Source organism: Pelodiscus sinensis, chromosome 24, assembly GCF_049634645.1.
Source record: "Pelodiscus sinensis isolate JC-2024 chromosome 24, ASM4963464v1, whole genome shotgun sequence".
Taxonomy (NCBI): domain Eukaryota; kingdom Metazoa; phylum Chordata; order Testudines; family Trionychidae; genus Pelodiscus; species Pelodiscus sinensis.
Genome location: NC_134734.1, coordinates 18,050,519 through 18,065,603, shown reverse-complemented (window position 1 = coordinate 18,065,603; position 15,085 = coordinate 18,050,519). Strand labels below are relative to the sequence as shown.

Below are 15,085 nucleotides of genomic sequence, written 5' to 3'. Positions count from 1 at the left end.
GGTCAAATGACTTGGCACCAGTGGGCCGGGGCCGGCCCGTGGGCCATATTTTGCCCACCCCGATCTAATAGGATTGAGAAATTTTCTTATCTTTTGGTAACTCTCCGACGTTTTGCCCATCACTGCTAATCACTTAAATTCCACCTTTTGTTGTCCCTACCTTGGGTTTACGGCTGATCTTTACCCGTGAGTCTGCCTGACGTGTTTGGCAATCCTGCTCAGGTTTACAAAGGCTGGCGCGTACCCCCATTTTCCACGGATGAAGCGGTGAGCCCAGGAATAAACCGTGTGCTGCTCGTCCTGAGCTGGTCCATTCCTGCGGTCCGAGGGTGGGAGTTGCGGGGGTTTGGCGGGAGCCTTTCTCTGGGTGACTGGGGGGTGCTGGAATCATGCGTGCAGTCTAGAGGGGAGCGGGGCGCCCCATGCGGCCATGCTGAGTAATCACCGCGCCTGGAGGGGTTTGCTGCTTATCACTAGCCATGGGAGAGAGAGCCCCGGCTGGAGAGACGCAGGAGCACGGTGGTTCCCACAGTTCCAGGCTGCACTCTGGGGATCCCATCAGAACTCCCACGGATATCCATGCCCCTCGGGGCACGTCAGCGCCCCCAGCAGCACCCCTGCACTCAGGGCGAGGCCGTGGAGGGCCGCGCACGAACCGGCTCATGCGACCCCCGTTACCAGGGCCAGTCCGTTCGTACGACCTGCGTCGGTGTCTAGAGCAGGTGGCTGCTGGGTTCTGCTCCCAACCCAGACCCTGCATCTTGGCCTCGCTGCTGAGGCTGCAGCCAGCGGGCAGAGGAGCCTTTCCTGGCGGGACGTGATGGGAAGTGGGCTGGCGCCCAGCCAACACACATCACCCACGGGTGTCAGCTAAAGGGGATGGGTCCTGCAGACCCTGCCCGGTCACCCCTGAGCCGCGCAGCTACCCCACAAGTGGAGACCCAGCAGGCTGGCTACGGAACGGCGGGATAGATGCGGAAGCCCCGCTGGTGTGTCTCAGGGCCGGGAGCTCACCCAGCGGGAGGAAGGGAGGTCTGAGGAAGAGCGGGGGGTGTTTGCCCGGGGGGGCTGGCCTGTCTCACGACACTCACAGCCCCTGCGGATGTTAACGATCAGGTTGCCCTCGACGTAGGTGCAGCCAGCCAGCTCCTGCGCCGCGCGGGTCGAGTCGATGGTCTTGGTGCCCACTTTGCACTCCTTGGGGCACAGCCCCTCGCACTTGTGGCAGAAGATGCTGGGGAGGAGGGAGAGAGGCAGGTGCAAATTTGTTACCACCCCAGTGCTCTGGGTACCCCGAGCTGGGCAATTCCATATGGGGGGGGGTCACTACAGGGGCAGGCGGGATGTGGGAGGGTCATTGTGGGGACAGGTGGGATGTGGACGGTCACTGGGGGGCAGGTGGGACGTGGGGAGATCACTGCGGGGGCAGGCAGGATGGGGTGTCACCGTGGGAAAGGCGGGATGTGGGGGGTCACTGCGGGGGCAGGCGGGATGCAGGGTCACTGTGGGAAAGGTGGGATGTGGGGAGATCACTGTGGGGGCGGGCAGGATGGGGTGTCACCGTGGGAAAGGTGGGATGTGGGGGGTCACTGCGGGGGCAGGTGGGATGCAGGGTCACTGTGGGAAAGGTGGGATGTGGGGAGATCACTGTGGGGGTGGGCAGGATGGGGTGTCACCGTGGGAAAGGCGGGATGTGGGGGGTCACTGCGGGGGCAGGCGGGATGCAGGGTCACTGTGGGAAAGGTGGGATGTGGGGAGATCACTGTGGGGGTGGGCAGGATGGGGTGTCACCGTGGGAAAGGTGGGATGTGGGGGGTCACTGCGGGGGCAGGCGGGATGCAGGGTCACTGTGGGAAAGGTGGGATGTGGGGAGATCACTGCGGGGGCAGGCAGGATGGGGTGTCACCGTGGGAAAGGCGGGATGTGGGGGGTCACTGCGGGGGCAGGCGAGATGCAGGGGGTCACTGCATAGGGGGTGGAATGCGGGGCAAGGGGCCATGGCTGAGCCTCAGCCGCCAGGGAGAGCCGCTCACCTGCTGTCGTTGCGGGTGTACCCCGAGGGGCACTCGGACAGGCACCCCTCCTTGTGGATGACGAACTCGGAGGCCTCGCGGGGGTTCTCGGACACCTTGCGCAGGCTGGCGCAGTACTCGGCCGTCACGCAGCGCCAGCTCTCGTAGCGGTAGGTGCGGGCCGGGCAGGAGGGCAGGCAGTGCCCGTTGAAGTAGAAGCGGCGGCAGGCCACGCAGGACCGGCTGTCCCACGGCCGGCTGCAGCCTCCCAGGCACTCGGGGTGGCAGCACTCCCCGCCGGCGGTGCACGCGATTCCCTCGCCACAGGGACACACTGGGGTCAGGAGACAGAGAGCGACGAGAGGTTGGTTCATTCCCCCCCACACACACATACACCCCTCTCCTCCCACGAGTGCCACATCCCGGTCCCAGCTCTCCGGGGCTTTGCTCTGAGGTGGAGCTACCCCAAAGGCAGCCAACACAGAGATCCCTGCCTGAGTGTGCCGAGAGCCTACGGCCTTTGCTCAGAGAGGGGCAGAGCTGCCCCCCATTCCTCTCAATAGCACCTCGGCTCCAAGCCTCTCTGCTCTGGGCCCTGCTAAACCCACCTCAGCAAGGGGCTCTCAGTGGGGCAGGAGGGAAGGAATGCATCAGGCCTGCCCCCCTCATTCTCGGGGGGTCAGGAGTGAGGGGTCACTCTGTGGAAGGCTGATTTCCCTGCCACTCCCTCCTGCTGTCCGGACAGGGGACAGAAAACGCCTCGCCACTCCAAAGGGGCAGGACCCCAATGTAGGGTGGGGCCGATATATGTCTCAATTCTGTCCTCATCCCCACCCTGGTTCCCTTCCATTCGTCCCCACACTATTCACTTTTTGGGGATGAATCCCTCCCATCACTCTACATGGCTGCCTCCTAAGGACAACTGGCAAAAGCTCCCATTTGCCGCTAAAGGTCAAGCTTCCTTGGTCAGACTACATCTCCCATGATGCTCCCTTTGGATGAAGCAAGGCATCATGGGAGTGGTATGGCTGCAGAGCATGATGGGAGATGAAGTCCAATTGGGGAACCCAGCTCTGAGCGGAGAATGGGAGCATGACGCACCCAAATAACAACTCCCATGAGGTACCACAGCAGCAAAATGTTTAGATTTTCAGCCAAAATATTTAGATTTCCCACTGACGTATTTCTGGTTTTGTGCGTTCACATTTTTCAATGAAAAAAACAAAAATTACCACTGGAAGCAAGGCACTTTTCATGACAACAACAAAAACAAGTCTAGTTAAAAGCCCAATTTTTCATGGAAAAAGTTTTGATGCAAATTTTCAACCCACCCTAGTGAGGGTTCTGCCCCTAACACTGTCACCAACTCCACGAGTGAATCCCATAGGGAAACTGAGGCAAAGAGCTTATCACCCAAATGCTTTTGCTTATCATGAAAGTTTGCACGAGATGTAACGCTGTTTCAAGGGTACAACTTCCACCAGTGGCCAACTTTTCTGCCACCTCATTACAGGATTACTCAGCATCTCGGCAAATTGACTGCAATCCAGAGTGGAAAAGCACCAGTGGGCAAGATTCCCTCGGAATTTTTCCTTCCATGTGCGGAATACATTTTATTATGTGCACCAAGGCATGTAGGATGTGCACCACCAGGAGAAACGAACTCTACCAGCTGTGGGCACTCTGCTGATCACCTGGGTCATGCTGAGTCTCTCCTGGGCAGCTGCCCAAGCACTCAGCTTACAGGGAACACTGTCTGGGGTCAAACTGGGACAAAGGGGAGATTTGTCTAAAAGAAAAAGGGAACATTCACCTGTCGGAAAGGCCCAGGCTGGCCGATTGGTGTTTCACATGGTGGGGGTGAGGAAAGGGCTGAGAAAAGAGAAAGAGGCAGAGAGAGGGAGACTTTGCTGTTCTGGACAGGTACATGTAGATTGCCATCAGAACACACTTGCTCTCCCAGCTGCCTAGATGCAGGGAGGTGGTGCACTGGTGCTGCGGGTTGCGTGGGGATGGGTTCAAACTCTGTAGCAGCTCTCATGCTAGTGCCAGAGGAAGGGTGGGGTCTAGTCTCCGCTTTCCCACTAAACAGGTCCTGGGCACGTCATTTTGCCCTCTCTCTTCTTCATCTCCCCAGTCTGGAACACAGGGCAGGTCATGGCAGGTGTGCCAAGAGCAATGCTTCCTCTATTTTTAATCCACACGTGGAATAAATTTTGTTCTGTGCACCAAGGGAGGTGCTGAGGTGCACCACCAGGAGACACATGCTGGCAGCGGTGAGCACTCTGCTAATCAGGTGGGCAACAGTGGAATCTCTCCTGGGCATTCGGCCAAGCGCTCAGCTTACTGGCCATGAAACTATTACGCATGTGATGTTAAGACAGGGCCTCACATGCGTAATAGTCACTGGGTTTGGATGAAGCATCTGAGCTTCCCAGCCCTGGGACAAGAAGGGGCAGCTACCAGGCCCAGCTGGCCAAAGGTTACATGAGGGACTTTTTTGTTTCTATTGTTGAAGCAGCGGTACCTGGATGATGGAATTGGAGGGGTGTGTGTGGGGACTGATGGATCAAGAGGGGTGTTTGGGGATTGATGGGAGGAGGGAGGGGAGGGAGAAAGAGGTGTGTATGAGGAGTGAGGGAAGGAGGGAAGGGTGTGTATACAGATGGATGGAGGAGTTTTGGGGAGATGGAGGGAGGGGTGTGTATAGGACAAAAGGACAGGAGAGAGAAAGAGAGAGAGACAAATGGAGAGATGCATGGCGGGATGGATGGATGGACACGGAGGGAGGGAGACAGATAAACTGATCATTCCCCGGTGGTACCGCAGTCCCTGCTCTGCTCTGTGCTCTGTGGCTCCCTGGCGAAGCTGGCGGAGGGAACAGGGCAGCCAAAGGCGCAGCCCTGTCCCCGCAGCACTGCAGCAGCTGGTTACAGCACTGATAAGGATCTGTGTTTACAGTGTATATTTCATTACCAGGCCTCCTGTTTACAGCAAACGAGCCCGGGTGGGTCCCGTATTTACCCCACCGCTGGGAAAACACAGCAGCTGGGAGCTGGCCTCTCCTCAGCAGGATGATACAAAGCAGTTCCTATTACCGCCCAGGCTGCGCCCGGCGAGAGGCGCCCTGGCTGCGCGGAGACATGGCCCGGTCCCAACGCCCCTCTCAGCAGAGACAACCGGGCCTGTCTACTGGGACACCTAGGCAGCAACACCAGGGCAGGGGATCTCCGCTGGGGTGTAGACCAGTGCATCAATATACCCCTGCTGACATACCCCGGTACAGAGACCTCCAGGCTGCAAGAAAAGGGTGAGCGCGAAAATCTTGCTGCTCTGTATGACTCCAGCCAGCTGGTTAAACCGGACCTGCTAGGTCATTAGAAGCGGGGATATTTTTCACAGGCATCTAACCCCCTTAGGTCTGTAATGCCCTTTGGCTTTCAGGTCCCTTAGGACTCCAGGGGAAAACTCAGTCCTCCTGTAACCCCTGCGTGGGGGTTCAGTCTCAGATTCCCATTTTGCCAGTGATTGATTCTCCATCGTGAACACACACACAGATTGTTTAAAGCCTCTGTGACAAGAATCCCTGTCTAGTTTAACACTTTGGGTATGTCTACACTACCACTCCAGTTCGAACTAGGGTGGTTAATGTAGGCAACCGAAGTTGCAAATGAAGCCCGGGATTTGAATTTCCTGGGCTTCATTTGCATCTTGCCGGGCACCGCCATTTTTAAATCCCCGCTAGTTCGGACTCCGTGCCCACGGCTACATGCAGCACGGACTAGGTAGTTCAGATTAGGCTCTGTATTCTGAACTACCGTTACTCCTCGTGGAACGAGGTGTACCGGTAGTTCGGAATAGGAAGCCTAATCTGAACTACCTAGTCCGTGCCACGTGTAGCCGCGCGGCACGGAGTCCGAACTAGCGGGGATTTAAAAATGGCGGCGCCCGGCAAGATGCAAATGAAGCCCGGGAAATTCAAATCCCGGGCTTCATTTGCAACTTCAGTTGCCTACATTAACCACTCTAGTTCGAACTAGGATGGTAGTGTAGACATACCCTTAGAGAGGGCAGTTTAGCAGGAGAAATGGAAAACATCCCACCTCTAGGCCCAGTCCAGGTCATTAGATGCTGATGGTTCCTTCAAATGGAAGGGGCAAGAGAAGGGAGAGGTGGACTAGCAACTAGACAGATGGTCGAATGATTATAGGCACGTTAGACCACTTGTTGGTGTTTGCGGTGCGCAGCGCAGCTATGAAATTGCAATGTTTTCTGGGTACTGCCCTTTCATAACGTCTAAGAAGCAGATATTGTGTTCTGCAGATTGTTACCAGATGAGACGCTCACACACAGGCTGTGCTCTCCCCCAAGAGACTTTACTATTGTTCTTTCTTGCCATGGGTTTTGCCCCTTGATCGAAAAACAAAGTCACGTGAGGCCGACAGTTAATACTTTGCCCCTCTGTTTCTGCAAACGGTGCCCAAGGCAAATCTTTGCCTCTCTGTTTCTGCAAACGGCCCTTTTCTGAGTTGCTCAACACAGCTCTTCCACCAAACCTTGGCAAGCTCTCTTCCTTGCTTTTTGCAGAGACTGTTATTCGTTCCTTCCCCTACCCCTCCAGATCCTGCAACATGCCAGCTCCATTGGCCCCGGAAGATGACACATGGTGGAAGGATACCAACAATAGTGCCAGAGACATTTAAATAAACAAACTACTCAATTTCTAAAAATAGATGTCCTCTAAAATGTCCAACACCAACAGAACGTATGAAGGTGTGGTCAGTGCAGGATGTGCAAAGAGGATCATTCACGCCGGACTCACTGGGTGAAGGCCTGTGGCACACAGAAGCCAAACTCAATGAGAACTGTCGCCTAGCAACGCCTAGATTTTAAGACTAGGGTCCATCTAACCCAGTATCCTGTCTTTCACAGTGGCCAGCACCAGATGCTTGAAGGTCCAAGAAATTCACTAATGGACAGCAGAGGTGTAACCTGTTCATGTGTGAATTTTCTTTACCCTCTCAGCTAGTGACTGGCCAACATGACAGTTTACATCCCTTGTACATTTTTATCCTCTCTCCTGTAATCACGGAAACATCCATTAACATAAGAACATAAGAACGACCATACAGGGTCAGACTAAAGGTCCAGCTAGTCCAGTATCCTGTCTGCCAACAGTGGCCAATGCCAGATGCCCAGAGGGAGTGAACAGGTCAGGGAATCATCAAATGATCCCTCCCCTATCACCCATTCCCAGCCTCTGACCAACAGAGACAGCGGCACCATTCCTACCCATCCTGGCTAATAACCATTGATGGGCCAAACCTCCATGAATGTATTTAGTTCCTTTTTGAACCCTGTTAAAGTCCTGGTCTTCACAACCTCCTCTGGCAAGGAGTTCCACAGGTTGACTGTACACTGCTTGAAGAAACATTTCCTTTTGTTTGGTTTAAACCTGCTACCTATTAATTTCATTTGGTGACCCTTAGTTCTTATGTTATGGGAACAAGTAAATACCTTTTCCTTATTCACTTTTTCCACACCACTCATGATTTTATAGACCTCTATCATATCCCCCCTTAGTCTCCTCTTTTGTAAGCCGAAAAGTCCAAGTATTTTTAATCTCTCTTCATATCACACTCATTCCGTACCCCCAATCATTTTTGTTGCCCTTTTTTGAACCTTTTCCAATGCCAATATATACTTTTGAGATGCGGTGACCACATCTGCATGCGGTATTCAAGATGTGGGCGTACCATGGATTTATATAGAGGCAATAAGATATTCTGTCTTATTCTTTATCACTTTTTGCAGCGATTCCTAACATTCTGTTTGCTTTTTTGATGGCTGCTGCACACTGTGTGGATGTTTTCAGGGAACTATCCACAATGACTCCAAGATCTCTCTCTTGCGGAGTTGTAGTTAAATTAGTCCCCATCATTTTGTATGTATATTTGGGATTATTTTTTCCAATGTGTATGACTTTACATTTACCAATATTAAATTTCATTTTCCATTTTCTTGCCCAATCACTGCTACTGGATTTCCCTTGTCCACATTTTTGTTGACCCGCTCAAAGAACTCTAGGGCTGTGTCTAGATTGGCCAGTTTTTCCGGAAAATCAGCCGCTTTTCCGGAAAAACTTGCCAGCTGTCTACACTGGCCTCTTGAATTTCCGCAAAAGCACTGATGATCTCATGTAAGATTGTCAGTGTTCTTGCGGAAATACTATGCTGCTCCTGTTCGGGCAAAAGTCCTTTTGCGCAAAACTTTTGCGCAAAAGGGCCAGTGTAGACAGCTCAGATTTGTTTTCCGCAAAAAATCTCCAATCGCGAAAATGGCGATCGGGGCTTTTTTTGCGGAAAAGCGTGTCTAGATTGGCACGGACGCTTTTCCGCAAAAAGTGCTTTTGCGGAAAAGCGTCCGCGCCAATCTAGACGCTCTGTTCCGAAAATGCTTTTAATGGAAAACTTTTCCGTTAAAAGCATTTCCAGAAAATGATGCTAGTCCAGACGTAGCCTAGTAGATGAGTAAGGCATGATTTCACTTTACAGAAACTATGTTGACTTTCCCCCAACAAATTATATTCATCCATGTGACTGACAATTTTATTCTTTAAGATAGTTTCAGTTAATTTGCCCGGTACTGAAGTTCGAGTACCATGTGCAAATGTCCAGTCACTTTTACGAATCTTGCTGAGCACACCACCATGATTACATCTGGTAGCAGTGAGTTCCACGTGCCAATGCTTTGTGCAGTATTTCCTTTACTTAGTATTATTACTGTAGTCTTTTAATTGTATTGATTGCCCCTGAAATGACAGGCACAGCTTACATCGGCTGCTCAGTGGCTCTACCAGATTCTGGCAAATAAAGTCGTAATGCTGCACCACTTCATCACTTCTTGGCCTGCTCCATGTGCAGATATTGTCCAGCTACAGCTGTGTCAGGTATGAGTGCGATTTTTTTACTGCTAGAGTTACACCAACACGCCCATTAGAATGAACATTTATATCAGGATAAAAGCATCTAGCGTACCTTGTTTCCCTTCCTCCACAGGAATAACTATAAACAGCATATAAGCACCTTCAATAAGCCACATTACAGGTAGAATCACATAATTGGGGAAGGAACCTTGAGAGATCATCAAGACCAGTCCCAGGACCAAACACCATCTAGATCGTCCCTGACAGATGTTTGTCTAACTTGCTCTGAAATCTCTCCAGTGATGGAGATTCCACAACCTCCCTAGGTCATTTATTCCAGTGCTTCACCACCCTGACAATTAGAAAGTTTTTCCTCATGTCCAGCCTAAATTTCCCTTGCTGCAATTTAAGCCCATTGCTTCTTGTCCTGTCCTCAGAGGTTAAGGAAAATATTTTTTCTCCCTCCTCTTTGTAACATCCTTTTACAGGCCTGGGCAAAATACAACCTGCGGGCCGGATTCAGCCCACCAAGCCACCAGATTTGCCCTCCGAATGCTGTGGGGAGCCCCAAGGTGGATCCCCGCTTGCTTCACCCCACCCGCACGCCACTCAGAAATGCAGCTGTGGGGCAGTTTCACTTAAAAAAAATTGAGCCCGGAGGGGAGGGGGAGAAAGCTTTAGGAGCAGAGTAGAGCAGAAGAATGACTTCTTGTGTCTTGCTCATAACACTCCTGTTAATGCATCCCAGAAACATGATGGCTGTATCTACACTGGCCACTTATTCCGGAAAATCAGCCGCTTTTCCGGAATAACTTGCCAGCTGTCTACACTGGCCCCTTGTATTTCCGGAAAAGCACTGATGATCTAATGTAAAATCATCAGTGCTTTTCCAGAAAAACAATGCTGCTCCCGTTCGGGCAAAAGTCCTTTTCCAGAAAACTGTTCCGGAAAAGGGCCAGTGTAGACAGCAGAGATTTCTTTTCCGCAACAAAGCTCCAATCGCGAAAATGACGATCGGGGCTTTTTTGCGGAAAAGCATCCTGCCAATCTAGACGCGCTTTTTCCGAAAATACTTTTAACGGAAAACTTTTCCGTTATAAGCATTTCCGGAAAATAATGCCAGTGTAGACGTAGCTGATTGCTTTTTTTGCAACAGTGTCACATGGTTGACTTATATTTAGCTTGTGGTCCACTATGACACCTAGATCCTTTCTGCAGGACTCCTTCCTAGACAGTCGCTTCCCATTCTGTATGTGTGAAATGGATTGTTCCTCCCTAAGTGGCACACTTTGCATTTGTCCTTATTAAACATCATCCTATTTGCCTCAGACCATTTCTCCAGTTTGTCCAGATCATGTTGAATTATGACCCTCTCCTCCAAATCAATTGCAACCCCTCCCAGCTTAGTATTATCTGCAAACTTAATAAGCGTGCTCTCTATGCCAATAGCTAAATCGTTGATGAAGATACTGAACAAAAATCGGTCCCCAAACTGATCCCTGCAGAATCCCACTTCTTATGCCCTTCCAGCATGAGGGTGAACCATTAATAACTACTCTCAGAGAACAGTTATCCAGCCAGTTATACAACTAACCCCATCTACATTGGATTTCCCTAGTTTATTGATAAGAAGATCATGTGAGACTATATCAAATGCTTTTAAAAAGTCTAGGTATACTACATCCACTGCTTCCCCCTTATCCACAAGGCTTGTTATCCTATCAAAGAAAGCTATCAGATTTGCTTCTCATGATTTGTTCTTTGCAAATCCATGCTGGCTATTACCTATCACCTTATTGTCTTCCAGATGTTTGCAGATGGATTCCTTAATTATTTGCTCCATTATCTTCCCTGGCACAGAAGTTAAATTTGACTGGTCGGTAGTTTCTTGGGTTGTTCTTATTTCCCTTTTTATAGATGGGCACTAGATTTGCCCTTTTCCAGTCTTCTGGAATCCCTCCCGACTTCCATGACTTTGCAAAGATGATAGCTAATGGCTCAGATACCTCCTCAACCAGTCCATTGAATATTCTAGGATGCATTTCATCAGGCCCTGGTGGCTTGAAGATATTTAACTTAGGTGTGGAGAAAGTGAATAAGGAAAAGTTATTTATTTGTTCCCATAACACAAGAACTAGGGGTCACCCAATGAAATAAATAGGTAGTAGAGAATCATTATGTACATGGTTAAACAGTTAACCGACAAGCCTGGGCTCATTAGTTAACCTTCACGGTTACATGCAAGCCTCCCCCCCGCCTCACAGTGCTGCATCTGTATCTGTGCAGAGGAGCAGGTGGGAACTGGTACACATGGGGAGCTGCCTTAAAAGCCGGCTCCTTGTGTGTACCGGCTCCTGCGGAGCTGCGTGTCCCACACTCACCCCATGCTGCTGCCTCTGTATCACGTTCTGGGGGCAGAGTCTGGGTGGGGCCACGCCGGCAGTGCCTTCCCCCACCTATTATACTCACCGCCCCTGGAACAGCTCAGCATGCCCTAGCACCACCTTGACCATCTCCAGGGAAGCATATTCCCCCATTACATCCTCAACCCCCCTCTCTACACCAGGGTGGCCAACCCATTACAGGTGAAGAGCCAGCATAGTGGTGGATACAGCACAAAGAGCCGAGGGGGGGGGGAAAAAAGCACCCTCCCCCCCGGGCCACCGTTTAGTCAAGCCTTTTAAGGGCGGCCATTTTGAAGGCAGCCATTTTGAAGGCTGCACCAGACACTGCCCCTTTCAGAGCCCCAAGTTCAGGAGTGGCGATTTTTTCTTTGAAAAGCTACATGCAGCACTCAAGCTGGTCACCCCTGATCTACATCATCACGCAGCCTCCCATCCGAGCCCCCATCCCAAAGCAGAGCTGCTTCGCTTACTAACCCCTACGCACTGGAGCAGGGCAGACACCAACCTTTCTGGCAGAAGCTGGATGTCCAACACCGGTACTCCAGCTGCCCATTGACACTGGTCTGGACACAGGGCTTCTCCACGTCCAGGATGCCCGGGCACACGTCGGCACACTCCTCCACCAGCTTGTTGCCCACGATGTAGTTGTTCTCCACCGAGTCGAGCAGCAGCAGCCCCCAGTCGATGGTGGAGATATGGCAGAGCTCCTGGTTGCGTTCGATGCGCACCGAGCCCCGCAGGATATTGGTCAGGCTGTGCAGGCCGACGTCCCTGAGGTGGGGCATCTCGAAGATGACCAGGGCATAGTTGAAGAAGAGGCTGGTGCCACGGATGACGGCGAGGTTGGGGAAGAGGTCGCGCAGGCTCTGCAGCCCGTAGACCCGGAAGAGGAGCAGGTACTCCGTGACCATGACAAGGCGGGGGAAGCTGAGGCCGCGGAAGTCCTCGGCAGCGGTGGTGAACATGAGGAGGATCTGCAGGTTGCCCTCGATGACAGTGCAGTTCTCCAGCTTCTGCAGCTGGGAGACATCATTGCGGATGTCCATGCTGCTGCAGACTGGAAGAGGGAAATACCAGGCATGAGCGCTCCGAATCAGTGAGGAAGGATGGCCTAGTGGTTAGGGCGTTGGCTTAGATTTTTGGGGCACTTGCCTACATCCCTCAAAGGGATGTAGCTGCCTAACTCCGCTTATAACTAATGGGAGGTACGTGCCTAAATACCTTTGACAAGGCAACATGGGGAGAGTAGCATTGCTGCAAAATATATTAAAACTGGTCAAAAGTCTCAGCAGGGTCACCGTGACAGTCTGCAGCTTTAAAAACAAGATGTGATCCGGTGGCCCCTACGAGACTAACAAAAATATAGAGACTCGTAAGCTATTGTGGGCTAAAACTTTCTTCGGAGGAGGAGCTTGAGTGGGAAAAAAAAGGGAACCTAGTATTTATAACAGAAAAAGAAAAAGAGAGAGAAAAAGTACCTATCAGTTGTAGTACCAGCGCTAATGAGGCTAATTGAGTGAGCTAGAAGTGTCCCATACTTAGCTTCTGATGTCAATGAGGTTTTAAACGCAGGGACGGGACAGCTGGTTTAATAATGGGCCATCCAGTCAATATTTTTGTTCAAGCCCAGTGAAACAGTGTCAAAAGGGCATATGAAGGTCAGTTCTGCACCCTCTGTCTCTGTAATTGGCTTGTGAAATTAAAATTGGTAAGCACCCAGAGACTGGGGTGCTAAGGAGCAGATAAGTACCTGAGAACAGCAGGGCTGGCTGGAAAATTCACAATAGAATGTATTTCTCGCCCCCGGAAAATGGGGTTTTGTTGACATTTTCTGTGGGTGAAAAAGTGAATTTCAGCTGCATTTTCCATTGGAAAATGTGCAAGGGGAGTTTCATTGCAGCTTGAGTCAAAGATAGCTACTACTGCCAGCTGAGCTGCTGCAGTGCTGCATGGGAGATGTAGTTCTAGGTCTCTTGTGCTTCCATTCTCTCTAAGGGTCACTGCGCCCTGGTAGGACTGCAACTCCCATGATACACCACAGTTTCCAGCTGTGACTTAGGTGCCGCAGTGTGCCATGGAAGATGTAGTACGGCTAGGGAGCAGCACCCATAAAGAAACATAAGGGCATGAAGGACACAGAACTACAGATGGAAAATCCCAGCGACCCTTCATAGCCTTCCTTCAGGCACACCAGCCTGCAGGCAGTAAGGGACTGGGCCACCTTGGCACACAAGGGAACTGTCTCTGTGCCTGAGGCAGCTGGATCAGCCAGGACAGGCTCCCAGGGAGAGACATGTGCCCTCTGTGCGTTCCTGCTGCAAGCCCAGCTGCATTGGGAGCTCCCGCCAATTTCAACAGCTGCCAGTCAAGCTGAGCCTAAACCCCCTTAACAATGAGAGAGATGCTCACCAGCCCCCTCCCCTGTGTGTCACGGTAGCATGGAGACAATCCAGCCCCAGCTCCAATCCACCAAGCAAAGCCACATGATGCAAGGCACTTTGTATATGGGACATGCCTGTCCTCAGAGAGCTTACAGTGAAACGATACAAGACAGGCCAAGGAAGCCTGATTATCTCTAAGTTGCAAATGGAGGAACGCCCCTATTAAGTGATCTGCCAACGGTTAGCCAAACAGCCTGGCTACGTCTAGACTGGCATGATTTTCCGCAAATGCTTTTAACGGAAAAGTTTTCCATTAAAAGCATTTGCGGAAAAGAGCGTCTAGATTGGCACGGACGCTTTTCCGCAAAAGCACTTTTTGCGGAAAGGCGTCCGTGCCAATCTAGACACACTTTTGCACAAAAAGCCCCTATCGCCATTTTCACGATCGGGGCTTTTTTGCACAAAATAAATCTGTGCTGTCTACACTGGCCCTTTTGCCCGAACGGGAGCAGCATAGTATTTCCACAAGAAGCACTGATGTCTTACATGAGATCATCAGTGTTCTTGCGGAAATTCAAGTGGCCAGTGTAGACAGCTGGCAGGTTTTTCCGCAAAAGCAGCTGCTTCTGCGGAAAAACTTTCCAGTCTAGACATAGCCCCTGTGGCAGGAGAAGGAGCTGAACTTAGCTAACCATAAGACCAACCCCCCCAAAGCCTGTTCTTGGCATATCTCAATAAGCCAGTCCCCTCATTTCTGTCCCTCCCCTTCCCCCCGATGGGCACAAAATACAACTGCACAGTGTGGTAGTAACATATAAGACAGTGTGGATCAGTGGTTAGAGCCCTCATCTAGCCCACCAGAAACATGGACTCTACTCCCAGCTCTGATGCGGGGTGGTCTTAGATAAGTCACACCCCCTGCCTCAGTTTCCTCACCTGTCAAATGGAAAGAATGATACAGACCCTTATTGTAAAATGCTGTCAGATCTCGTGATAAAAAGCAATGTGGTGAGATTATCGTTATATGCCACACCAAAGTCTCAGGCCTATGAATTTTGGAGGTGGGCAGCAATGGTTTGAAATGACCACCTGGATTTTGTGATGGGGGGGGCTCTATCCATACGATAGGCAGAACCAAAACACCGTGTTTGGATCTGAGTGACAACATGTTTTGGTTTATTTCTCCCCCCAAGCCTAGGAAAATTTTGGAATGAAAATGAATTTCCCCTCTTCGGAAAATTTTGAAGCACAACTTTTTCATTTCAATTTAATCCCAATCTGAATGTGAGTCGTGTTCAAATGAACGGGCCCTTGCATTCCAGCTTTGGAAGTAAAAACGAAGCCACTTGAATCTAAACCCCA

General features: G+C 51.1%; 1 protein-coding gene across 1 annotated transcript in view; it reads right to left on the bottom strand.

Moving 5' to 3' along the window:
- The window catches only part of INSRR (insulin receptor related receptor), a 60,810-nt gene that overhangs the window by 32,555 nt on the left and 13,170 nt on the right, over window positions 1-15,085 (bottom strand). Inside the window, exons 2-4 of the mRNA XM_075908289.1 lie at window positions 11,848-12,399; window positions 2,034-2,346; window positions 1,092-1,234 (exon numbers count right to left, since the gene is read on the bottom strand). Coding sequence (XP_075764404.1) covers window positions 1,092-1,234; window positions 2,034-2,346; window positions 11,848-12,399 — 1,008 coding nt within the window. The remainder of the gene's footprint in view (window positions 1-1,091; window positions 1,235-2,033; window positions 2,347-11,847; window positions 12,400-15,085) is intronic.